General features: G+C 36.3%; 1 protein-coding gene and 1 pseudogene across 2 annotated transcripts in view; one reads left to right on the forward strand and one right to left on the reverse strand.

The window, feature by feature from the left end:
* The window catches only part of PRKACB (protein kinase cAMP-activated catalytic subunit beta), a 110,192-nt gene that overhangs the window by 62,747 nt on the left and 20,886 nt on the right, over positions 1-26,559 (reverse strand). The window contains exon 1 of one of the 2 annotated variants that reach the window (XM_045835346.1): positions 3,172-3,452. The exons of the other annotated variant lie outside the window; for it this stretch is intronic. Coding sequence (XP_045691302.1) covers positions 3,172-3,355 — 184 coding nt within the window. The 5' untranslated portion in view covers positions 3,356-3,452. Of the gene's footprint in view, positions 1-3,171; positions 3,453-26,559 lie in introns of those variants that run through there. 2 annotated transcript variants of the gene reach the window in all.
* LOC123816547 lies at positions 24,845-25,319 on the forward strand (annotated as a pseudogene).

The raw sequence follows: 26,559 nt of genomic DNA on the forward strand, positions 1-26,559 counted from the left end.
TTCTTCAAGTTCTTGAAGGCCCCATCTTTTCAGTGTTAATTTCTTCTTACATTAAACTCCCACAGCAAAGTATTTACACATTTTTAAGTAACCACTTCACTGTGCCTTGAATTGCTGTTTGTGTGTTTGCTCTTCCTACTCTTGTTTTTGAGGATAAGAACTAGGTTTTATTTTTCCCTGAGACTTGCTTATAGGCTGATACAATAAATACTCAAAAAAGTTCACTGAATGAATAAAAATTGATTATTATTCAGAAGCTTAAGGGAATAGTTGCAGGTGAAAAAGGCAGATAAAAAGGTAATGTGAGAGGTCGTCTAGCTTAGAAGTTACAAAGCTACAGATTCAGTGGGCCAAGGAATAAGCATAGAAGTGAATTGTCTTCAAGACTGTATGAGCTTTGGAAAGGAAAAACTGACTACATCAAGCGGTCTGTTATAACATTTTAGTTAAGTGATTTTACCTGAAGAAATCCATATACAAAGTTGCTCATTTGTTCAATATAGTATTTAAATCTAAGATTCACTAATATGGATTTGTATCTGCCAGAAAAATAGTCTGCCAATTCATGGAAAATGAGGAATAAGGCTTTGATGCTATTCACTTAGTCAGTCCTTAAATATCTTATAATTAGTAAGTGTATAAAGTCCAAATTTAAAATGTGCAAAACTCCATCAAATCCATTATTGTATAACTTAAATATACCATTTACAATCAAAGGAATTATTAAAAGTTCACTGTAATAAATCTGCTAGAAAGAGAACTCAATGACTACTCCCATTCATTTTGAATCAGAACAAAAAGCAGAATTCCTCCATGTTTTTCTTTTCAACTTTATGTACTTATATGTGCATGGAATCAGCTGTTAAATATTTATGTTATCAAATAGGAATTCCTGTTACTTAATTTAGTAAAAGATGAAACACAGTTAAGGCACCTGGAAACCACTGTGGCCTTCATTGTGCATTCTTTCTATATTTAAGGTCACTGCAGAAGAAACTTGGATTAAAACTTGTTACATTCCAAACATGCCTAAATTGGTAATAAATCTTTACTCCACAGTTTATGAACCTAATTTTTTAGCTTCTATGATTAGTTTATTTCTTAAAATAGCACTTTTGAAACAATCATATTCAAGCTATTTATCAGAAGATATTACTTTTTCTTGTCAAACAAGTCATTCAAGTAAGCTGCTTTGAGTAGCTTTGGAGAATGTGGTTTGTGTAAAATCATCATACAGTCAAAACTCCTTCTATAACTACTTCTATAAATGAATAAAAATGGGTGTTTTTGCCACAAAAATAAATCTTCGAATTTTGCAACGATAGAATTCCTCTGTTTCTGTTGTATCAGTGTTTTCTCCTCTACATCGACAGATTCCACAATCGGAAACAAGAGCTCCAAGCTCACTGTACTTATTACACATACAAAGTCACTGTGTGTATTCGATATTTTGGGGATATGAAAGAGAGAAGAGAGCTAAACAATATTGGTTAATGAACACTCAGCTTCTGTTTATTTCTTATATCATACTATTAATAGCAAATTACAGGGTTCCTCTAATTTTACTTGTGTACATGATCTGAATTATTATATTTGGTGACATCACAATTAAAAATGTTAACAGTATATTATCAGTTTTTTTCCAAAAGACATCATGGCTCAAAATATTATCTTCCACTGTTAGATTTTAAAATGTGTTTCAGAAAACATCAGAGGTCCCATACATTTTAAAAATGGTAAAAGTATGGTTCAAATATTACCTTTAATTATTAAAAGCCCATGACATTCATTCAAGATACATTTATTAAATACCCACTATTTGAAGGAGCAGGTATTTTAGTGAACAGAAATTAGTTCAGTATTGTCTTCATTCCTCATTGAACTTTTAAAGATTTTTGAAATGTATAAAAAAGATTTCCAAAAGGCCCTAGGAGATGGCAATTTAACAGAATAAGGCAAACAGAATGAATAATAAACTTTTGTTGCAAGGAAAATTTTAATAATGAACTATTATTTCAATATTCATTAGTTCATTAACTTGAAGATATTTGAGATTCCTCATCTATTAACTTACTGTATAGTAAGAATTAATTACAAATAATAAAAACCTCTAGAGTAAAAAAATATGATACAAATTCTTTACTTTCTCCCTAAAACAGCTTGAAGGGAAAACACAATTCTGATGGAGTAAAACAAAATGATTCAGTAAGCTTCTACAGATCTATGAAGGTACTATATAAACCAAGAAGTAAATTTTGTAAACCAGTCTTGTTTTTTGTTAAAACTGAGTTTCCTTCCTCAACTGCTATGGAATAAATTTAAAAAAAGAGGCAAAACCTATGGCTGTTTGATGATCAAACAAACATAAAAAGAGCAATAGAGTACTTAAGGGTAATTCTACTGTTCCTTTAATCTATGACAAACTACCTCAGGGAGGACTCAAAGTGGTATGTGAAATGGAAGCATTGGTATTGTTTATGTGTGAAATATATCTTTTAAAGTACATGTCACCATTTTAGCAAAGCAAGCATAAGTCCAAACATTTTAACATGACTGGAAAGAATGTGATACATGCACAAACAACTTTTCCCCCATTTAACCATAATTATAAGTAACATTAAATGTAGTTTTTTATTTTTAAAATGTTATAAAATTTCACATAGACTAATCATACTATACTTTGCTATTAGAAATCTTGCTTGTAAAACTGAAGTAACTTTCACACATATATTTAAAAACAAAAGTTGGCAAACAAAATTGGACATTTAAGAATCTCCTATGCTCCTTTCAAATTTTAAGACTTATTTACATCCCAATTAAAAAAAAAACTGATCATTGTTTCTAAAATTTAGCCATTTCACTTTTATATAAGAACAAAAAAAATAAAAGCAAAAAACCCAGAAACACACAACAGGAATGATGTAATAAACACTCTGCAGACTTTTCCCACTGTTATTCGACATAACTAGTTGTAGATAAAACAAAACAATGAACTACGTGGTTCGGCTCAACTTATAATCAAGTTTCTGTGGAACTTTTTCAACTTCATCTTGCAAATGTCCTTGTGCAAATCATAAAAAGACAAACAAAACATAGTTCTTTATACTTGATCCTAAAACTCCAATTAGTATTTTAGCTTCTAGTTATAATGTATTATTAAAAAAAACTTACTTGATCTGTCCCATAAGGCAGTATATTCAGAGAAATGAAGGCTGTCATTGTCCAGAGCTGTTTTCTGATCATGTGCAGTGCCTTTAGAGTGTCTATGAAAGAATCGGCTAGCAAAGCCTTCCAATTTCTGAAGAGCTGTTGTACCTGTACACTGGTTACCAGAGACTTCTCTGTAAGCTGCCATTCATGTGTATTTACACTTTACTTAAAGTAACTAAAAATTTTTCCAGGAGCTCAACAACTTCTTACACAGAAGCTAAGAGCTATGCATGTGTCAAACTTCCTGTTTGCAGGGTATTCAAACCACTACTGCTGTTCTGTTTCCTGTTAATATAAAACAGCACATTACTGAGCCTTCTTAGCAAAACTCTTCATCTCAACTAGAGATGAGGATTTGAAAGACTTGAAATATTGACCTAAAATGCTGTGTTGAAGACAGTTTTACTATTACTATTCAAGTTAATGAGAGCATTAAATATAAAACTTCATATTATGTAAATATATATACTTACATACTTATACTTAAATATGTAAGTATATATATTTACATATATATGTATATGGCTATTTTTTTTTAAAGAAAAACTAGCTAAATATGTATTATAACCTTATGCAAACAACTAAAGGTCAAACCACCCTCCAAATAAAATATGTTAAAATTGTTTTTTTTCCTAGAAAAGCAGTTAATGTATAGATTCTGTGAATCCTTATAAGCAGTTAACTTTTCATCAAAAACTGGTATGGAATAGATATTACAAAACTTGTCAAACAAGTTTATAATACACATATTTTAACTAAGAAAAAATCTGAACTAGCACTTAAAGAAGAACTGAATGTTGCTAGCTCATTTACTTAAGTCTAATACATACAGGAAACTAAGTATGTTAGTATTGCTTATCAAATTTATAATCTGCTTACAAATCCTATAAGTGGTATATTTTTAAAAGTTTAAATTTTTTTAAAAATATATTTATTTATTTTTAGAGAGGGGAAGGGAGGGAGAAAGAGAGAAAGAGAAACATCAGTGTGTGGTTGCCTCTCATGTGGCCCCCATTAGGGACGTGGCCTGCAACTCAAGCATGTGCCCTGACTGGGATCGAACCTGCAATACTTTGGTTCGCAGCCCAAGCTCAATCCACTGAGCTATGCCAGCCAGGACAAAAGTTTAAAAATTTTTAAAGAACCAAAATAAGATTTAAAATTATATAAAATCAGCCATAGCAAGGAATTTTAATTGAGAGGAAAAAAAATCCTTCTAGTTGACAGAAACATATTAACTTTTAAATGTAACATGGAAAACTATAGCTTATCTTATCCCTGATTTAGGAGTCTCACTTAGAAACATCTCCTTCCATTAAAAGTAAATAAAATTCACTACTGTCCACTTTGTAGGGGAAAAAAGTAACCTGTGACATATGACAATGATATTGAGTACTTGCCCTTTTTCCACAATGAGAAGTTTGGCCCTGGCTCGTGTGGCTCAGTGGACTGAGTCTGGCTTGTGAACCAAAGGGTTGCTGGTTCAATTCCTAGTCAGGGCACATGCCTGGGATGCAGTCCTGGTCCCCATTAGAGGATACAAAAGAGGAAACCATACATTGATGTTTCTCTCCCTCACTTCCTCCCTTCCCCTCTCTCTAAAAATAAATATATAAAATCTTTTTTTTAAAATGAGAAGTTTGTGTGGTTTTCTCTTTAGAAGCTCAAAATGAGAGAAGGAAGAAAGGAAGGAAGGGAGGAGAGAGGTAGGTGGAGAGATGGGGTGAGAGGGAGAGAATGGGGGAGAAAGAGAGAAAGAACGAAGAGACGGAGGAAGAGAACATGAACGAACTTTTTAAAAAATGTATCTAAAAATATCTTAGTCCAAGCTTCCTGCCAGCTACTTGACAAATAGAATAAATTGGAATAATGACAAACAGAATACATAAAAACAAAAATATAACCAAACAAAGCAACACACAACACACGAAACATTGTGAAATGAATTTTGCCAATTAACAGCTCATTTATGTACACTTTGTTTTATGTAATAAAATTAATATTAATCTAAACAAATAACAGTATCTCAAAGACTAAACTTAAATTTGTAGCGTTCTTTATAAATGTGTATATAACAACAGATAATTTGTTTTAACATCTGACAGTGGTTTAACACGAAACAGACACCCAACAAGTCCCTGCAGTCTTTAAACAACTACAGAGCATGGACTGACTCTGTATGGACAGGAATAGATAAAATTCCTGAATTATTTGACTTGCTCTCTCTCTCGGGAAATTCTATTCACCCTCAAGGCTCACCACAAATGTCACCTCCTCACTGAAGTTTCCCACATACTTACTAGAAAAATAAACTGCTCTCTCTGGTTTCCACTGATCTTATAATTTCATGTTAAAATTTGCTGTTTATAAATGTATATCTCAAATAGTGAATTACTTGAATTCATAAATACAATGCATGTATTACATAATAAATATATGTCGAAGTATCAATTTTTTATAAATTAAAGGTCTAAGTTAAATCATAAAACACTTGAAAATATTTTAATTTTATTCGACAGGATCATAGTTGTAAATTATCCAAGAAGCACCAAGTTGTTCTTATACATAAACAACAGTAAGAAAAAAATGTCATTTAACTCTTTTTTCCCTATATTCAGTTACTAAATTTTATTCATTCTTTGAGTTTCATTTTTATTAGTGTAAATGTGAATTTCTAAAATAACTTCTTGTCTTCTCTGCTTCTAGTCATTCCTTTCAATCACTCATCTCTGACATATTAGCTTCCCCAAAATATTATACTCACCATATTCCTTCAGCAAATGCACAAACTAATCCTAACATTTCAGCCTCACCATATTCACTTTTAACACAATGTGTCTAGCCAGACTTATATTCAATGTTGCTTGAGTTTAGTACAGATATTTCAGATTCCTAACTAGGACACTAAGATTAATTAACTGTTTAAACATATAAACTTTACAACAAAATTACTATAGAAACAAAAAAGGAAGTAAGCCTTACTGGATGGTTATCTAGAAAACACTACATTTAACATTTGTACTTAAAAAAAAGTTTCCATTTGTTACAAAGTGCTTACAGAAAGAATCTTCAGTTCTCAGAGCAATGTCTCTATATATGGCTATGTGACCAGGAAGCTGTTGCTATGGAAGTACTTGGGCATTTGATTTTTTATTAAAAAAGAACTCTACTGGCATCTACTGCTAGAAAGAAACAACTACAGCTTTCACTAAAACAATTCCTTCATAATTCAAATTAATCTTAAGAAGTATTTTATTTGTTAATCTCCCTAATTTTTTCACAACTTTAATTTGTACTAAGATGTATAATCATGTACCCCAAATCTGCTGTAATAGATCTTATACTTTATTAATAGTTTAATTAAATATGTATGATAAACTAGAGAATATTCAACTTTAGGCTATAAAATCCTTATTATTCATTCTATATCATTTTTAGAAATTACAAGAATATTCAGAGTGCACCTCTTTTGCTTGCCATAAGATACCAAAAAATACTGGTTTTTTATACTCAATAAAATAAGTCTTCAGACTGCCTTCACATCCCTTTGATATTGAATTGTTTGTATGTATGGGCATGGGTGTTGGAGCACTTACTTTTCCAGCACGATAAAATCCCATGCTCATTCTCTGTCCTTCCTGCCCCAGTCCTAGAACCAGTCAAAGAACCCTCATTCTGTTTATTGGAGAATGGTATTAGAAACCAAGACCTGGGAACTAGGTGTGTAAGTGGGATGTTGTTGAATCTAGGCCCTTTCAGCTGACAAAGAAATATGAAGTCTATCTGGAAAAAGTCTAGCCATTGTTAATATGAGGATGGTTTGAGTGACATTGATGTAACCTGGTAGCCAAGGAGAGTGGACAGGAATGCACATGTGTAAACAATGACAACTTCACTGTATTAGTCAGTGGGGATGGTAGACACCATTGAGTGAGCATGTGTACTGTGTGACTGTCACATTCAAAATGACTGAGCAAGGAGAGCAATGAATCTGCGTCAAATTTTGCTTTAAGCTTGAACATTCTGAACATTCCTCCACAGAAACTATTAGGATGATTCAGAAGGCCACAGCTATGGGCAACTGGTGATTGGCAGCTTCATCACAACGTGCTTGATCATGTATCATGTCTTGTGCAGAGTTTTTTTGGGAAACATTTCATCACCCAGGTGACCCAGTCCCCATTCAGCCCAGATTTGGTGTTCTGTGACTTCTGACTTTTCTGAAAACTAAAATCACCTTTGAAAAGAAGAGATTTCAGACTGTCAATGAGATACAGGAAAATACAACAGGGCAGCTGATGGGAAGAACAGTGTGAGGTCCCAAGGAGCCTACTTTGAAGGGGACTGAGGCATCATTGTCCTATGTACACTGTTTCTTGTATCTTCTTCAATAAACATGTCTTTCATACCATATGGCTGGATACTTTCTGGACAGGCCCCATGTATCTGTGCATACCCATATCTATAAGTATTTCTACATGTAACCATCTTTGTCTATAATAAGGGTAATGCTAAGTTCTCTTCCTGGTGTCTCCAACTTTATTCATTACTTCATGATTCACTTTAGCTTTGTCCTCTTGCTTATTCGAAAACTCCCATTCCAGACAGTGAGCAATCTGGCTTCCACCATACATTTACTTACTTGTTCAATTTCAGTATATATATATGGCAATGGTAGAACTGTTAGCCTGGTACAGTTTAATATGTTTATCCCCTTGGGGAACACCTTTGTCAACCAGATACACTACTATGAACAGTTTCTTTTGCCTCTAGTCTTACAGACTTCCACTCATTTCCAAAGTTACTTAGGGCAGCACCTTTTGCCTCATTTTCTGTGACACTTTCATATATTTGTAATAAAGTTAGATTGTTCTGCCACATTCTGCATTTCATTCTGGGGTCCTCAACATTCTAAATAATTATAGGAAGTTTTGCATAATTAGGATTTACTCTGTATAACGTAAATGCTGAGTGTTTGAAAAAAATGCATGATGTCATGTATCCACAATTACATATCACACAAAATAGTTTACCACCTTAGCAATCTGTGCTTCCCTGATCTTTGGCATCTCCCAATGTTTTCCAACATTTTTACCATTGCCAGAGTTCTGCCTTTTCCAACTGAAATCATATAACTGAAATGATACATTATGCAGACTTTTCAGACTCTTCTCACTTAGTAATATGCATTTAAAATTGTTGCATGCCTTTTTATGGCTTTATTGCTCATTTATTTTTACCACTGAATAATATTGCATTGCATGGGATATGACAGTTTGTCCTTCACGTACTGAAGGGCATCTTGGCTGTTTCCAGTTTGGGGCAATTATGAACAAAGCTGCTGTAACTGTCATGTGCAAGTTTTTGTGGGCACAGTTTTTAAATCAGTGGAGTAAACTCCTAGGAGTGTGACTGCTGGACTGTATGCTGAGACTGTGTTTAGCTTTGCAAGAAATTGCTGAAGAGTCTTTCAAAGTGGCTGTTTTAATCACCCCAGACAATGATGAGCTCCTGTTTCTCTGCATCCTCATCATCAATGGGCAGTCAGTTGTGTGTCTTAAACTTAGCCATTCTAAAAGATGTATGGTGGTTTTCCATTGTTGCTTAATTTGCAATTCCTTAATAACAAATGTTGAGTGTATTTTCATATGCTTATTTGTCAACAGTATCTCTGGTGAGAAGTCTGTACGATCTTTTGCCCACTTTTTAATAAGATTATCTTACAATTTTTTGTTTGGTAGAATTAATCAGTGAATCCATGTGCTCCTGATGCTTTGGGGTTTCTTTTGGAAACTGGTTAATTATAATTTTAAGATTTATTCTAATTTTAATAGATACAGACTTATTCAGATCATTTATTTCTATTTGTGTAGTTTTGATAATTTATGTCTTTCAAGAAATTGGCCCATTTCATCTAACCTATCAACCTTGTGAGCATAGTGTTTCATAGTATTCCCCTATTACTTTTTAACCCCATAAGGGCCGTAGTGATAATATGGCTTTCACTTCTGATATTGGTAATATGTGTCCTCTCTTTTCCCCCCTTCATTAGACTAGCTAAATGTTTAACAATTTTATCTTACTATTTATAGAACAAAATATTGTGTATTAAACTTTGTTGTTATTCATTTTCAGTTTTGTTGATTTTCCCTCAATTTGTAGTTTTTCTTTTCTTTCACATGAATTGGGCTTAAACTGCTCCTTTTTCTCTAGTTTCCTAAAGTGAAAATGTACCTTACTGATTTTAGGTATTTCTCTTCTTATTTTGGGGGGGGGGGTATTTTTTAAATTATATTTTATTGATTATGCTATTACAGTTGTCCCAATTTTTCCCTTTGTCCTCTTACACACAGCACCCCCTCAGGCCATCCCCACACCATTGGTCATGTCCTTAGGTCATGTGTATAAGTTCTTTGGCTACTGCATTTCCTATACTGTACTTTACATCCCCATGGCTATTCTGTAACTAGCTATTTGTACTTCTTAATCCCCTCACCTCTTCACCAATTCCCCCACACTCCCCTCCCCTATGGCAACGATCAAAGCACTCTCCATATCCATGAATCTGTCTGTTCTTCATGTTTGCTTACTTTGTTTTTTAGATTCAATTGTCAATAACTATGAATTTATTGCCACTTTATTGTTCATAATTTTGATCTTTTTTTTGTTGAATAAGTCCCTTTAACATTTCATATAATAATGGTTTGGTGATGATGAACTCCTTTAATTTTTCTTGTCTGGGAAGCACTTTATCTGCCCTTCCATTCTAAATGATAGCTTAGCTGGGTAGAGCAATCTTGACTGTAGGTCCTTGCTTTTCATGACTTTGAATATTTCTTGCTGATCTTTTCTAGCCTACAAAGTTTCTTTTGAGAAATCAACAGACAGTCTTATGAGAACCCCTCTGTAGGTAACTAACTATAGGGAACTGGTCCGCATGGCAGTGGTGAATGTAGCTCAGCCCTGGTTTGGAAAACCAACAGGAGAGAGGCAGCACACAGGAGTCAGGTCCACAGATCAGCTTTCCCATGGGAAAGCAGGCTTGCATTATATCTAGAACTCTTTGAGGCTTCCTTTTGCTAAAACTCCCTCACCCTGAATTATGGCAGCAAATGTTTAATGCCTATCTTTGAAGTAACTTCCTAAAGTCTATGCTAAACCTCCCAAGGATGGAGTGTAACCAGTTCAACCACTTTTTCCCTTGCATTTGCAACATCCTTTTCTTTGTTATCTGTAAAAACTAATAACCTAAAGCAAACCTGTGCATAATGAATGAGGACCTTCCTTGATGTAATGCTCCCAGAAAAGCAATAAAAGCCTGTCCAGGCAAGGGTTGGGGCGCTCTCTCACTCAGAGAGTAGTCATGCCATCCCTTTTCTCCACAGGACTTCTGCAGTCCGTGTGAATTTGTTCGTCACATCCACAACACCGTGGACACCACTGGCCAGAGTCCACATCAACTAACTGCCTTTCTCTTGCTTCTTTTAAGATTATCTCATTATTTTTAACCTTTGGCATTTTAATTATGATGTGTCTTAGAGTGGACCTCTTTGCATGCATCTTGTTTGGGACTCCCTGTGCTTCCTGGACTTGCATGTCTATTTCCTTCACCAAATTAAGGAAGTTTTCTTTCATTATTTTTTTTAAATAGATTTCCAATTTCTTGCTCTTTCTCTTTTCTTTCTGGCACCCCTATGATGCAAATATTGGAATGCCTGAAGTTGTCCCAAGGGTGCTTACATGATCCTCATTTTTTTTTTGATTCTTTTTTTCTTCTTGTGATTTTTTTTCTTCCTTGTGTTCCAAATCATTAATGTGATTCTTGGTTTCATCCTCTATTTTTTTTTTTAACACAAAGTTATTCCCACACAGTTCTATTGTTTTGAAGCCTGACATGGGTCTCATAGAAATAAAATGTTGACGGGGCTGCATTCCACTATGAAGGCTCTAGAGTAGAATTTGTTTCCTTGCCTTCTCCAGCTCCCAGAGACCGCTAACATGCCTTAGCTGGTAGCCCCTTCCTCCATCATCAAAGCCAGAAACATCGCATCTCTCTGACCTTTCTTCCTTTACCACATCTCTCTGATTGTAGCTGGGAAACATTCTCCACTTTTAAGGATTCATGGTTAGATTGGGCCCCCTGGATAACCCAGGATAATCTCATCTCAAAATCAACCTTAAGTAAATTCTTCATTTCGATTATTGTATCTTTTGTTTCTGACTGGATCTTTTTTATGCTGTTGAGGTCCTCACTAAGTTCCTTGAATATCCTAATAACTAGTGCTTTCAATTCTGCACCTAATAGATTTCTTAACTTCATGTTGTCTAGTTCTTTTTTCTGGAATATTGATCTATTCTTTCAAATGGGCCACATTTCTGTCTCCTCATTTTAGCAGCCTTAGTATGTTTGTTTTTATGTATTACATAGAGCTGCTATGACTCCCTGTTTTGGTAGTGTGGCCTAACATAGTAGGTATCCTATAGGGCCCAGTGGCACAGCCTCTCCTATCACTCTACTTGCGTACTTGAGGCACACACTTTGTGTGAGCTGAATACACCCTCCTTTTGTAGTAGAGCCTTATAGCTGTTGGCAGGTCAATGGGAGGGATTTACCCAGGTCAATCAGCTGCAAGGACTGGCTGTGACCACTGACCACCAAACCCTGACTTCCGTGGAGAATCAGCTGTGCAGGGGCAGGGTGATGGTGCTCTGACATGGTTTGTAGTTGTCCATTGGTTGCACAGGCCCTAGGGTTCCCCAGGTGGTGCAGGCCAAGGTCAGCTGCCACCTGTGTTCTACCCAGGGACACCCTGCCTGAGCTATAAAGCAATCTGGGATGGCTGCTATTTGTGCTGGGCTTGGAGATTCCCAGGTGAAGCCAGGCTTTGAATCTAGGCTGGCTGCTGCTAGTGCCAAGCCTGGGGCCACTTAGTAAGGGGTTGGAAGGCTGGGGGACCACTGAGGCTGGCTATTGCTTGCTTGATAGGCTTTGGGAAGTTGTGAAGCATGAGCCAAGACCAGCAATTCATATGGCAAAGTCAGGGTAAACAGCTTGGGTGGGCCCATAAACTGGATAGGATAGAGTCACAGGGAATCTCCAGGGTGGGGCCAACAAGTGTTAGCCAGATACCTGCCTGCTGGCTCTGTGGTTTTATTGGGGGCAGGTTCAGAGAAGGGACAATGGCCTCTGCCCACCTTTCTGTCTGAGAGAAAGTTGTCCCCCAGCACCTACCTTGATGTCAGACACTTCAGTTCCTCCCTGTATGCCACTGGTGCCTTTCAAGCTACTATCCTAGTCCTGGAACTCAGAGGGAGTGAGTCTGATTAAGTCCTTGTGTGGATTCTTTAAGGGGATCTGCTTGGGACTCCTGAAGTTTCTTCCACCAACTCAATCTCCACTGGTTTTTGAAGCCAGAATTTATGCGGACTTATTCTCCTGGCACTGGAACCCTCAGCTGGGGGGGCCTGGTGTGGGACTCCTTGCTCCTGAGATATCCCTCCCAAATTTTTATCACCACACATGGATGTGGGACTAGCCCATTCTGTGTCTCTGCTCCTCTTACCAGTCTGGATGGATGTGGTTTCTTTAATTCCGTAGTTATCAGACTTCCATTCAACTCAATATCTGACTGTTTCAAGTGGGTTGTTCTATATTTCAGTTGTAGTTTTGATGTGGTTTTGTGAGTAGGTGAGCTGTGTTTAACCATCTTGACTGGAAGTCAAAGAAAGATTTTGTTGAACATGTTTATTAGACATCAAATTGGAGATTTCAAAAAGAAAGTTGGATATGAATCTGGAACACATCACTGCATGCTAAATTCTATTTTAGTCATATGCATATCTGTTATTAACTCTTTTATATTTCTGGTTGTCCAGGAGAAGATAGAATACCTTAAATTTACTTTAAATGCTAAATAAATCCCCCTCTCAATGCTGACAGAGACTGATATGAATACCAAAGGTCACAGTTTGTCTGTATTTCCTTTTCTCTCCAAATTCCCAATGTCTTAGTTCCCACTCATCGTATTTGTCATCTTATAAAAACACAATCATATTTCTAAAACAATCTTTTGTCATTCCAAAGAAAAACAAACTCAAGAGCTTTCCCATTGCCTATGAAGTTCAAACCCTTAGCACAGTAATCAAGGACCTTTGCCAACCTTAAACAGGACTCCATTTAGCTCTGTTTCACCAATTTATATCACAAACAATAATATTAACTTAACTTTCACTTCTTGAGTACACCATGCTCTTTCTTAGCTCCATGTCTTTGCACATATGATCTCCAGCTTTGGTTCATAACCATATTTGAAAATCAAACAAGGGATTTGTGATAGGCAGAATGCCCTCTCCTCTGTACCCATTTGTTCCATCTCTTACCTGAAATCTGTAAATACATTACAAGAGACAGCTACAAGGACTTGGCAGATGTAATGAGGTTACTAATTAATGACCTTAAAATAGGTTCTAGTGGATTATCTAGGGGCACCCAATCTAATCACATTACCTCTTAGAAATAGAGAATCTTTTTAGCCTGAAGCAGAAGCAAGCCAGGATAGGAAACTGTCAGATTCCAAGCACGAAAAGGATTCAGCACCCTACTGCTGGCTCTGAGATTCTAGAGTCTGTGTGCAAGGACCAGAGAAAGGCCTCTAGGACCTTAGGGCAGCCCCCAGATAACAGCTAGCAAGGACACACAGACCTCAGTTCTATAACCACAAGGAACTAGATTCTGACAAAACTATGAATGAGGGTTGAAGTAGATTCTTCCCCAGAAATTACAGCTAAGAGTTCTGACCAGAATCCTGACCTACAGAATTGTGAGAGAATAAAGGGACATTGTTTCAAACCACCAAATTTATGGTCACTTTTGATGGCAGTGATAGAACACTAATACAAGATTCAATGTAATAAGGTGACAGGGGTAAGAAAAGTGGGATTCTATTTTCAGAGTGTTACAATATATGAAATACAAAAATATGAAACTCCTAATCATGATTGATGCACACACTGTCCCCCTATAGTTTATAGCCCGTGATGTGGATGGAACCTTCCTACTGAATCACTACTGACTCACTAGCCAATGTTACGGTCAGGCAGGATATCCAAATCTCCAAGGAGGTTTATTTTCTAAATAAACCCCTGATGCAGAAGGGAAGATGAAACATATTCCTTCAACTTTCATTACCACAACACAAATGGAGTCACTCCTTGCATTCACACAAGAGTCCTCATCAGTACAGACAAGAGCAAGCTCCAGGCATCAGGTATCTGACCACAGAGTGGGAGGTGTGGCTCCACAGAATAGGGAGGTGAACAAAGGGGCCTATAGGCTCAGATGGCAGCAGTACAAATGCCCACCCAGAAAAATACAGTTTACCTTTATGAAGAATTACCATGAAGGAAGCTTGGTCTTCCTCACTAAGATACCAAAGCTTGAAGATTTTTCAGGAGATGGGTGTCAAAGTATTCTGGACATGAAAGGCAGTACAGTTGTACCAATATAAAATGTGAGAATGTGCAGATAAACCAGTAGCTAAAAGTCAACCACCAAAGTCTAATTTATGTGTGAAAAATAATATAAACGGAGTCGGCACTGCCACCCCAGATGTGCCATATGGGTCTTACTCCTCAAACCTTTGGAATGTTTGAACTGAGCAAACCACCACTGGGCTGGGCCAAAGCAACACTGCATTTCAAACAGCTGTTTGCAAAGCTGACAGGAAAGCAGACATTTTGACTTTCAAACCGAAAAAGACATTCTTTAGAGTTAGCACCACCATGTATAGCTATAGAAGTTTCTTCCTTAACTTATTAATCCTAATAGAAATTCCTTTCTTTTTCTATTCATATAATTTATTCCCATTCCCTTTCTTATAAAATCTCCTTACTTTCACTTCTTTGGCAGAATACTATATGGGTTCCTGCCTCAATCACTGCTTCTTGAATAGCTATTCTCTGGATCTCAAATACTTGCTGCCTCTCTCTTTGGCCTTTTATTTTTAAGTACACACACACAAACATTTATAATATGTACATATATACTTATACGCATACACATATATATTTATGTATGTATATATTTTTACATCTTTATATATATAAAGATGACTTTATATATAAGATGACCTTCTCCTGATAAATTCCTACTCGTTACTCAAAGTCTAGTTCGATGTTACTTCCTCTTTTAGGTCCTAAAATACATTAACTGCCACATTATCATACTGACCACACTGCACAATAATTAGATGTTTATACTTCTAGCTCTTATTGTGCGCTTCACCCATAATTGTCTACCTCTAAAATCCCACACAATGATCGCATAGTAAGCATTCAATATATATTTTTGAATTGATTAAATGTTTAAGAGAAACCATAGCTCTTTCCTGAGATAATTTCAAGTTTCTCGAGTGATGAGTCCCAGACAGAGACAGAGGGGCCTTTGTTAGGCCACAGTGTATCATACATGGTTCTGCTTTAGAAGGCTATGCATTTCCACTATCTTCAATTTCTTTATTTTAACATTGGATATAAAAGTGTAAAAAATATAAAACATTGTCCAGGGTATCTTGGAATATATTTACTTATAATATATATAAGAATATGTAATAAATTCTAAATGTTGTAAGATTGATGATAACACTAATTTATTACACATCGAGCATTATTCTAAGCATTTGACAGGAAGTAAATGACATATTTATTTCTCACAACAATCTACCTCTAAGGTGGGTATTATTGTCTAATTTTCCAGAGACACAGATGTAAAGTGTGTTGAAAAGGTCACAAAAGTGCAATATTATATATTCTAATTCTTTTCCCTTACCTCCTCCCAAGAAGTATATCATACTTATTTTAAACAAATTACATTTTCCAGTTTTAAACCTCTATCAAAATCCTTTTTGAATAAAAATACACTGAAGAGTCACAAAATTAAGGACATGCAGTACTAAGATTTCACTAATGTGTATATGGTTTCTCCTTTAGAGTTCTAATAAATGATTGTTGGATACAAAATTAATTTCTTTATAAGAACTTAGCAATGATTCAATAACTTTCATGTCTATATCACTCGCCAAAATATTTTATTATTGTGACTGTGATAGGTAATAAACTTGATACAGTTTTAATATCAAATAATATCTGAAGAAACTCTAGTATTGTGGAAAAGCCAAAAGTAGCTGTAACTACATACAACTAGAGGAAACAACCCCATACATCATCATGTGGTACCCAATTCTATAAACTCTGACACATTTTAGAACTAAAAAACATGTATGTGAAAAAGTCATTAGACCCATGTTATAGCTTAGACTGACCCCATCTGAAATCTCCCAGGCCCTAAAATATGATCTGGTGCCAACCATGGCAGAACAGCAGATGACATTCAGTTCATGGTAATATAACATACAAAGTCAGCCAGAAGGTGGCAGAATGGGGCCATTTAGGCTTCACACAAATTTTTACATTTTATACAACTACTTTTGGCTTTTCCACAGTACTAGAGTTTCTTCAGATATTTGATATTAAAACCGTATCAAGTTTTTTAGCCATGACAGTCATAATAACACAATTATTTGGAGAACGATACAGAAATGAAAGGTGTGACAGTGGTGGCCAACTGTATAATTTGGTACTAGGGCAGCAGAGAATCACTGTGATATTATGGCTAAACTGAGGTGAGTATTGTCCAGAAACTGATACAGGGACTGACAGATTTGGAGGTAGAAGCTGAACGTTTTCCTTCAGATGAAGGATAGTAGCATTAAATTAGACATAGCATTTTGTGATTGCCGTTTTTGTCTAGAAATGTCAGTAAAAGGGTACATACAGGTGAACAGCCAAGGAGTGGACCATGTTGAGTGCTGTAAATTGGCTCATCTGGCATCCTTTCTATGCTGTAATAGTAGGAGGGGCTGCAAAGCACAAAATATATTTCCTGAACTCTCCTCTGCAAGTTTGGGATGCAAGTGAAATTCTCCCCATTAGACACACTTCTACAATATTTAGAAGATAGAGGGCCCTTTTTTGTATATTTTTTTTATGGCAAGCATGGTCATGGAAATAAGGTTTCCCAGAAACAGTATTTCAGTGACTTCCAGCTCTAGCTTCTAACCATGAAAGAAATCATATCAGTAACATGAGACAGAAAAAGAAACACACAGGAAGACAGAGACAGAAAAATCCAAGTAACTCAGGGCCTAAAGTCAGTTTCATCACTTGAACTTCAAAATTACTTTAGAAAATTCTCTTTGTGTTTCAGTCAGGTTGAACTGGGTTTCTGCCTCTTGCAACCCAAAGACACTCATTTAATACATATACCAAAACAATTATAATTGTTTGGATTACCCAACGTTTTACAAAAGTAAACTGTTTTCTATATGTAAACTCATTTTAAGAGCTAAGTAATGAGAAAAGTGAATTCCTCCATTCCTCAAATGAAGAAGTGAATAGTGTAGTTTGAAAGACATGGTCAAATTTTATAAGCAAGGTTATTGTTGAATGAGAAGTAGAACAGGATAGCAAGTATGCCTCATGTTCAAAGTATTATGGTCTGGAAAGTTTGCTTATAACATTATGGCTCCTACCAATAAAATACATGATCCCTAAGACTGTTCTGGTTGCAGGCAGAGCCCTAGGTTTTCTGGTTGTAGCCACTTTTCCAAATACAGTGACCTTGATGGTCAGCTGCTGTTCTGCTCTTGCTCTGTCGTTGGGTGTGCTGTAGCTCACATGGTGATCACTGCCATTTTCGGGCCTTTTTATTTTCAATTTTTATATTTTTATAGGTCTATATTAGGTAACCAAAGAGAAGGATGGCTCTTTTGTGTTTCTTTCTTAGATTTTAGGTTTTCTCATCTTTATTCCTACCACACAGAAAGACCAATATGGTTATTTTAAAATATTTGCTTCAAGTCTATTTTTCTGCTTATACTTTTTTAAATTACATGGTTTTGAACACAGACTCTATTCAGAAATTAAAACATTACATACAATACCAAAGGCCCTCCTGATTTCTACCCTCATCCTGATTGCTCTGCTCTGCTCCCTGGAAACAAGCACTACTTTAAATTTGCTTGTGGCCTTCAAATCTCTTTTTTACATAATTCTACAGAAAAAATATCTACTACTTTTAAAAAATATGCCTGAAGGGTATCATGCTCTATATATCCTTTTGCAAGTTACTTTTTACAAATACACCATATTTTACTTAGCTGGTTCTCTACTGATAGACTTTTATATTATTTCAGTTTCTTTTTTTTTAAGAAAAAAGTAAAATATTTATTATTTATTTTTAAGTATATTTTGATTATGCTATTACACTTATCCCATTTTCTCTCCTCTTTATCTGCCTCCTCCCTGCAACCACCCATCCACAAGCATCCCCCCCCCCCCCCCGCCCCTTAGTTCATGTCCATGGGTCACACACATAAGTTCTTTGGCTTCTCCATTTTCTATGCCACTCTTAACTTCCCCTGTCTGTTTTGTACCTACCAATTATGCTTCTTATTCCCTGTACTTTTTCCCTCATTTTCTCCCTACCCTCTCCTTGCTGATAACCCTCCTTGTGATCTCCATTTCTGTGATTATGTTCCTAATGTAGTTGTTTGCTTAGTTTTTTTTTTTTTAAGGTTCAGTTGTTGATAGTCAACAATGACAATTTGTTGTCATTTTACTGTTCATAGTTTTGATCTTCTTTTTCTTAGATAAGACCCTTTAACATTTCATATAAGGGTTTGGTGATGATGAACTCCTTTAACTTGACCTTGCCTGGGAAGCACTTTTTTCTCCTTTCCATTTTAAGTGATAGCTTTGCTGGATAGAGTAATCTTGGATGTAGGTCCTTGCCTTTCATGACTTGGAATACGTCTTTCCAGCCCCTTCTTGCCTGCAGTATTTCTTTTGAGAAATCAGCTGATAGTCTTATGGGCAATCTTTAGTAGGTAACTGTCTCCTTTTCTCTTGCTGCTTCTATGATTCTCTCCTTATCTTTAATCTTGGGTAATTTAATTATGATGTGTCTTGGTGTGTTTCTTCTTGGGTCCAATTTCTTTGGGACTCTCTGAGCATCCTGGACTTGCATGTCTAGTTCCTTAGCCAGATTGAGCAGGTATTCCTTCATTATTTGTTCAAATAAGTTTTCAATTTTTTGTCCTTCCTCTTATCCTTCTGGCACCCCTATGAGTTGGATGTTGGGACACATGAAATTGCTCCAGAGGTTCCTAAGTCTCTCTTTATTTTTTTGAATTCTTATTTCTTCATTCTGTTCCTGTTGAGTGTTTATCTTTCTGTGCCAAATCAATTTGAGTCCTGGTTTCCTTCCCTTCACTGTTGGTTCCTTTTGTATTTTTCTTTATTTCACTTTGTGTAGCCTTCACTTCTTCCTCTACTTTCTATCCATACTCAATCATTTCTTTGAGCATCCTGATTACCATTGTTTTGAACTCTGCATCTGATAGGTTGGTCATTTAGTTTTTTCTGGACTTTTGATCTGTTCTTTCATTTGGGCCCTATTTCATTGTCTCCATGTGCCTGTTACATTGGTAAGAGGCAGAGCCTTAGGTATTCACCAGGGCGAGGCAACTCACTTCACTGTGTTGTGGTACTATATGTGGGAGAGGGGTCAGAGAGAAAACAATGCCACTTGTTCAGCTCTTACCCCCACTTTCAGTCACTTCCCCCCCTACCCACAAGTAAATTGGGCCCTCCTGGTGCTGATTCCTGGGTGGGGTGGTTTGTGTATGTTTTATGATCCCATGGGTCTCCCCAATGAATTCTCCTGTGAAGCTGGAAGTTTCTCCTGCAGCTGTAACCCCCACAGACTTTTACTGCCAGAGGCTTTGAGACTTTAGTTTTCAGTGCTGGAACCCTGGGTTGTGCAGTCAGTCTTGCTCCCCAGTTGTTCCTCCCAGCTTATCTACACATGAATGTGGGACCACCCAGTCCCCAAGCCACCTCCTTGCCACGCATCCTCTCCACCCCAGCTGCCTGTCTCTGCCCCTCCTAATGGTCTGGATAATGTTTCTTCAACTCCTTGGTTGTCGGATTTCCATACAGTTTGATTCTCTGGCAGTTCTGGTTGTTTTTTGTTTTTAAAGTTGTTGTCCTTCTTTTGGTTATGAGGGGAAGCAAAGTGTATCTACCTATGCCTCCATCTTGGCTGGAATATTTCAGTTTCTATTATTACAAACAATGTGATAATCAACATCTGAATCTCTCCCTTCCTCCCAACTTCCCTACCTTCTTCCTTCTATCCTTTTGCCAGATTTTTTTTCAAATGCACCATATTTTAGTTAGCTAGTTCTCCATTAATGGGTCTTGAGGTTATTTCAGTTTCCATTATTACCAAGAATGTGATAATGAACATATGCATCTCACCCTCTCCCTACCTGCCCACCCATCTCTCCCCTACTCCCTGTGTTCCATTATCTGTATTTCTTCTGAAAGTCATGATACGTCTCTGGTCATAATCTCTTTCAGTTATTCCTTTGTACAAGTGTTGACTTATTATCTCATGCTACAGTGTTTATAAAATCTCCAACTGTTAACCATTTTAACAATTATATTGAGCTTTAAATTATATACCATAAAATTAACCAGTTTTAAGTGTATAACTTTTAAACTTTTTATTTTAATATTGTTGTTATTTTTATCCTCACATGAGGACATGCTTATTGATTTTAGCAAAAGGGTAAGAGAGGAAGACAGAGGGAGGGAAACATCAATGTCAGAAACACTGATCAGTTGTCTCTTGTATGTGCCCTGACTGGAGACTGAACCTGCAACCTAAATATGTGCTCTGACCAGGAATTGAACCCATGACCTTTTGGTCTGCAGGATGATGTTCCAATCAACTGCGCCACACCAGTCAGGGCCAGTGGGGTTCTTAAAGTAAATTTATAGATTTATGCAGTCATCACCATTACTTAATTTTAGACCATTTCCCATCACCCCCAAAGGAAACTCATGCCCATTTGTGGTCCTTCTGCATTCCCACCACTAGACATGGGCAACCACTAATTTACTATCTGTCTTTACAGGTTTTGTCTTTCTCATATAAGTGAAATCACACAACGTGCAGTCCTTTGTGTCTCACTTCTTCCAATTAGCTTGTTTTTGAGGTTCGTCCATGTCAGAGCATGTACCAATACTTTACTTTTTATTGGTTAAAAATATTCCATTATATGGATAAACCACCTTCTGTTTCACCAGTTGAGTTGTTTCCAATTTAAGACTATTATAAATAATGCTGCTATAAACATCCATGTACAAATTGCTGTGTGAATGTGTTTTTTATTTCTCCTGGATAAATTTTTAGGAGGAAAACTGCTTGGTATGGTAATTTAATGCTTAACATTTTGACAAATTGCCAGAAGTTTTCCAAAGTGGCTGCACCATTTTACATATCCACCAGCAATGTATCAGGGTTTTGATTTTTTTATGTTCTTACCAATACTTAACATTTTCTTTATTTTTTAACACACAGTTTTGGGCACATATGTGTGTTTCTAACCAGAAGATACCTAAAAGGTGAATTTCTGGGTCACAGTTTATAGCCATTTTCAGTTTAATCAATACACCCAAATCATCTCAGGATCAGCTACCCAGTCTACACTCAATGTGCTTGCCATACACGATATTGTGTGACTTGTTTATCTTGGCTAACCTAGTAAATGAAAAAAGACATCTCACTTAAAGTCATATTTCACTGATATAAGTAGAATACATTTTTCATTAGTTAACTGATCATCTGAATTTTATCTTCAGTAATTTATCTTTTCATATCCTTGACTATATTTTTCTTCCTCATTTTTCATCAACTTATATTTTTTTATTCTGGATCTTAATCCTGTCAGTTTTATGCACTGGAAATATTTCCAGTCAATCCCTTTTCTTAGAGAATTTGGAGCACCATCTTTTTGAGTTCTGTGCCAGAACACTTCTCTGAACATACTCCTTGAATCCTGTACCTAGGACCTTAATTATCCATCTTAGGAGTACTTTGCATTGGTTTCCTGGGAACTGTATGAAATATGCATACAAATAAGACCCCTAGCTGCCTTTCTTGGGAGGACATGTGAAATAGATGCATACATTCTAGAATGGTTAGGAAAATTAGACAATGAGATTAAGGCAAAAGCCAAACGAGGCAAGCCACATTGCAAAGCAATCCATTTAAGACATTATCTACTGTGAAATGGACACTCACCTCCAATGCTGATAGGAATGCTGACAACAGACATTCAGTGCTATACCAATATATTCTCAATTCTTCAAAACAATCTCCATTTCACTGTCTTTGAGCCAAATTCCCTTGTAATATTAGTTTCTCATTAACATATTGCTCTTAAGAGAACAAATAAACCCTGGCCTGAAGTTGAAGTACATAGTTGTAATTATCTCCAGGGAAATAATTAATATTCTCTACTACCAAAGCAGAAGTGTTTTAATGACAATCTTCCCAATCTTATATTAGAGGTAAATACAAAATAAAAAATATAAGTACCAGTTGGTATATCATTTCATAGGTTGAGTAGAGATTTTTTTACAGTAACATTTAGATATGTCTTGTTATGTGTATATTTTTAAAAAGCATCTCTCTGAAAAATATTACTGATTATCTTCCTTTGCCTATCAAGAAGCTCTTTACTTACTGAGGATTTCTTAAGTGCCCACTATGTGCCAAGCACAGTACTATGTGCTACATTTCATGAAGAGAAAAAACAGACATAACAGTTCAGTGAGAAAGAATGTACTATGAAAAGAGTGGCACGATCCTATGAAAATATGTAAGAAAGGACCTTAACCTAGTGTAGGAAGATCAGAGAGCACCTTCCTGAAAACAGAATGATTGGAATGAAATGCGAAGGATGTGACGAAGGGTTAATTACACAGAAAGAGATGAGATAAGGTGACTTCCAGATAGGAAAAAGATGGGTAAAGGCCTTATGAAAGAAAAGAATGGGGGTGCATTTCAAAAATTATAGCTTAAAAATAAGCATATTTACCAAGTAAAATAAAATAAAGAAATTGGTAATTATGCATAGATACTATTTATATCCTTGGTTAATTCCTGTGAGATTTTCTATAATGTCAAATAATGGAAGAACAGATCAGGTACAGTAATCCTCAATAATCCATACTAATCAAATCTTCAATAATCCATACTAATGGAAAGTATCAATATGGATAACACCAAGCAGGAAACCAGAAACAAAATCATTTTTAGTTTTAAATTAACCCCATATATTTTTCCAATAGTAAATTGATTTGTTTTACTTAAACTAGTAAAAATTGATGTGTAATATCTGAATGAACATTCACTAGCAGTAGAGAAAGAATAATTTTGTGTTTGGGGCACATTTCTGAACACAACTTTCAGTGTTAAAGTCAGCAACAATGCCAGTGAAATCATAGTAACAATGATATTTTATTGTGCTTTTGTGTGTGCATGTGCTTAATTTTATTTATTTATTTTTGGGGGGGAGGGGAAAAAGAGAGGGACAGCAACACTGGTTACCTCTCACACGGATCCTGACTGGTGAATGAATCTTAACCCAGGCATATGCCCTGACCAGAAATCAACCAGCGACTTTTTGCTTGCAAGGTAACACTCAACCAAGTCACATCAGTCAGGAAAGAATAGTTTTAATATTTTTTCTTTATTTTTTAAATTTTTTATGCTATTACAGTTGTCCCCACATTTCCCCCCTTTTTTTACTTCCACCTAGCCCCCCATTCCCCACCTCCCTCAGGCCATCACCACACTATTGTTCATGTCCATGGGTCATGTGTACATATTCTTTGGCTAATCCCTTCGCCTTTTTTCTTCCAGTCCTCTCCCCTCCCCTCCAACAGCTGGCTGTCTGTTCCACATATCTATACCTCAGTTTCTATTTTGTTCATTAGAGTCCACATATTTATGAGAACACATGGAATCATGTCGTAAAAAGCACTATAAAAGGAGGGAATAAGAAGGAAATCAAACAAGAGAAAGAGGCCAAATCATGACAGGCCTTACATGTCAGGCTAAGAATAATCCTATCCTATACACACCACAGTCAACCCTATCCTATATGGGGCCCAGTGAAAGCATAAAAGCAAGCAGGGAGTAACCAGATCAGATTAGGGAGATGGTAAAGATAACTGAAGGTGGAGAGAATGTTAAGCAACTATTTTAGATATCTTGGAAAGAGATGATAAATATCTTAACGAAGCTAGAAGTATAATTGGAAATGATGGGATAAATCAGTAATAACAGCCAATCACCAATGAGAGATTGGGATAAGGAAAATGAAAAAGTCTAAGAAGGACTCCCAGATTTCTGACTTACATGACAGGGAATTTCCCCATTTGTACCAAAATAGGGGTTATAGATTTAGGTAAAAGATGCTTTCCTCAATTTGATTTTTCAAGGAACATGCCCAGTAAAAATCAGATACGCCTGGAGAACAGACACAAGATATGAATTGGTCACCAAGTTGAGAATACAGCAACACGATGTAGCAGTAGTTGAAGTACTTGTGTGGATGACTCATTTGGGGAAATACAACAGAGTAAGGAAACTCATGGGGTTGCCGCCGCCACCTTGTACCAGCTCCTCAGGTCTCAGTGAGGCTGATGACACTCCGGAATGGGAGGCAGGCCAATTTGGGAGCAGAATGGATCCAGCTTCATTCAATATTACTATCAGTTATCTGACAATGACAGAATCCAACTAGGTGCAATTTACATTGACACGTCATCCCTTATGTGGGAAGGACACCAATTCCAGGGGAAAGCTGCCATTGTGGAGAAGTTGTCTAGCCTTCTATTCCAGAAAGTCCAGCAGAGCATCATGGCACAGGACCATCAGCCCATTACAGATAGCTGTACCATCAGCATGGCTGTGGGACAGCTTAAGGCCGATGAAGACCCCATCATGAGGTGCCACCAGATGTTCCTGTTAAAGAACATCAGCAATGCTTGGGTTTGCACCAATGTTCAGGCTTGCCTCGCACAACTCTGCCTGGCCTCCTCCCAGCCAGGCATTCAGGCTGTTTCCTGTACCCTCCTCTTCCCAACACTATTCACACTCCTCCAGATGCTCCAAATATCAGATGTTCTGAATAAATGAGCAGGGCTGCAGTGGGAGTGGGTGCAATACGCCACTGCTCCCTGGGTATTGTGCATGATGTTTGGATGCTACACTAGTTACATCTGACAGGAGAAGTTTGTATTGTACCAGCACAAAGTTCTCTCTTGCTCTCTCCCTCCTTCTCTCTCTCTTTAATGTACTGACAAGTTGCTCTAGTAACCCAAAGAAGTGGACGAAGCAGCTGCCTCACCACCCAGATATTGATTTGTTCAGATGTTTCAATGCCTCATGACACAATAAAAGCACAAAAATTTTCTTAACAACAAAAAAGAAACTCTATTATAAAGGAAAAAAACCTCGCAAACAGAAACAACTTGAGGATCACTGATGATGCTTGCCAGAGCAGGTAGGAATAAAAATCAAACTAAGGATGTGAAGTGTAAACAGAAAGTAAGAAAGTGGAAGCTGTGAAGTTTGCTTATTACTTACAAAGTTTGTTTTGAAAGGAATTTGAGAAAAAGAAAATAATATAGCAGAGAGGGAGTAAGTTGACATTTTCATATTATTTTTCAAATGAAAAAAAATTAAATATACATCTAATGTGCATATGTACAAACATACAACACTAATGGGAACGAGAGAGCAGAATGCAAGAGTTGAATATATTAACAGGCCTTTTAAAGCATGATATCAAAGACAAAAACTTAAGATATAAACTTGCTTATATAAAAATATAAACTTGCTTATATAAAAACTTAACTTTTTATAATATTTAAAGGTAAATAGGAAAAGTTTCTAACATATAGAGCCAGGAAAGGGTTGATAGTGGTAACAAATAGACATTCACAACCATTTCAATAGAAATATAAGCACTGGATGAGAACAGTTTATTAAAAATATAAAATTACCAATAAATATAATCTTCAACTTTTGCTGGAAATAAAATTAATTTAAATTTAAAATATGAGATATCTTATTTCACTTTCTTTGACTGGCTTATTTCACTTGGCATAATGTTCTCCAAGTCTATCCAGACTGTTGCAAAGGGTGAAATGTTGTTTCTTTTTTACAACCTAGTAGTATTCCATTGTGTAAATGTCCCATAGTTGTTTTAGCCACTCATCTACTAATGGACACATGGGCTGCTTCAAAATCTTGGCGATTGTATGATTTCACTCATATGTGGATCTAAGGAACAAACTGAACTAATAAGGAAAATGGGGACAGACTCATAGATGGAGAACAGGATAACAGCTTGCAGGAGGTTAGGT

Source organism: Phyllostomus hastatus, unplaced genomic scaffold (assembly GCF_019186645.2).
Source record: "Phyllostomus hastatus isolate PE091 unplaced genomic scaffold, TTU_PhHast_1.1 phas_contig_209, whole genome shotgun sequence".
NCBI lineage: Eukaryota > Metazoa > Chordata > Mammalia > Chiroptera > Phyllostomidae > Phyllostomus > Phyllostomus hastatus.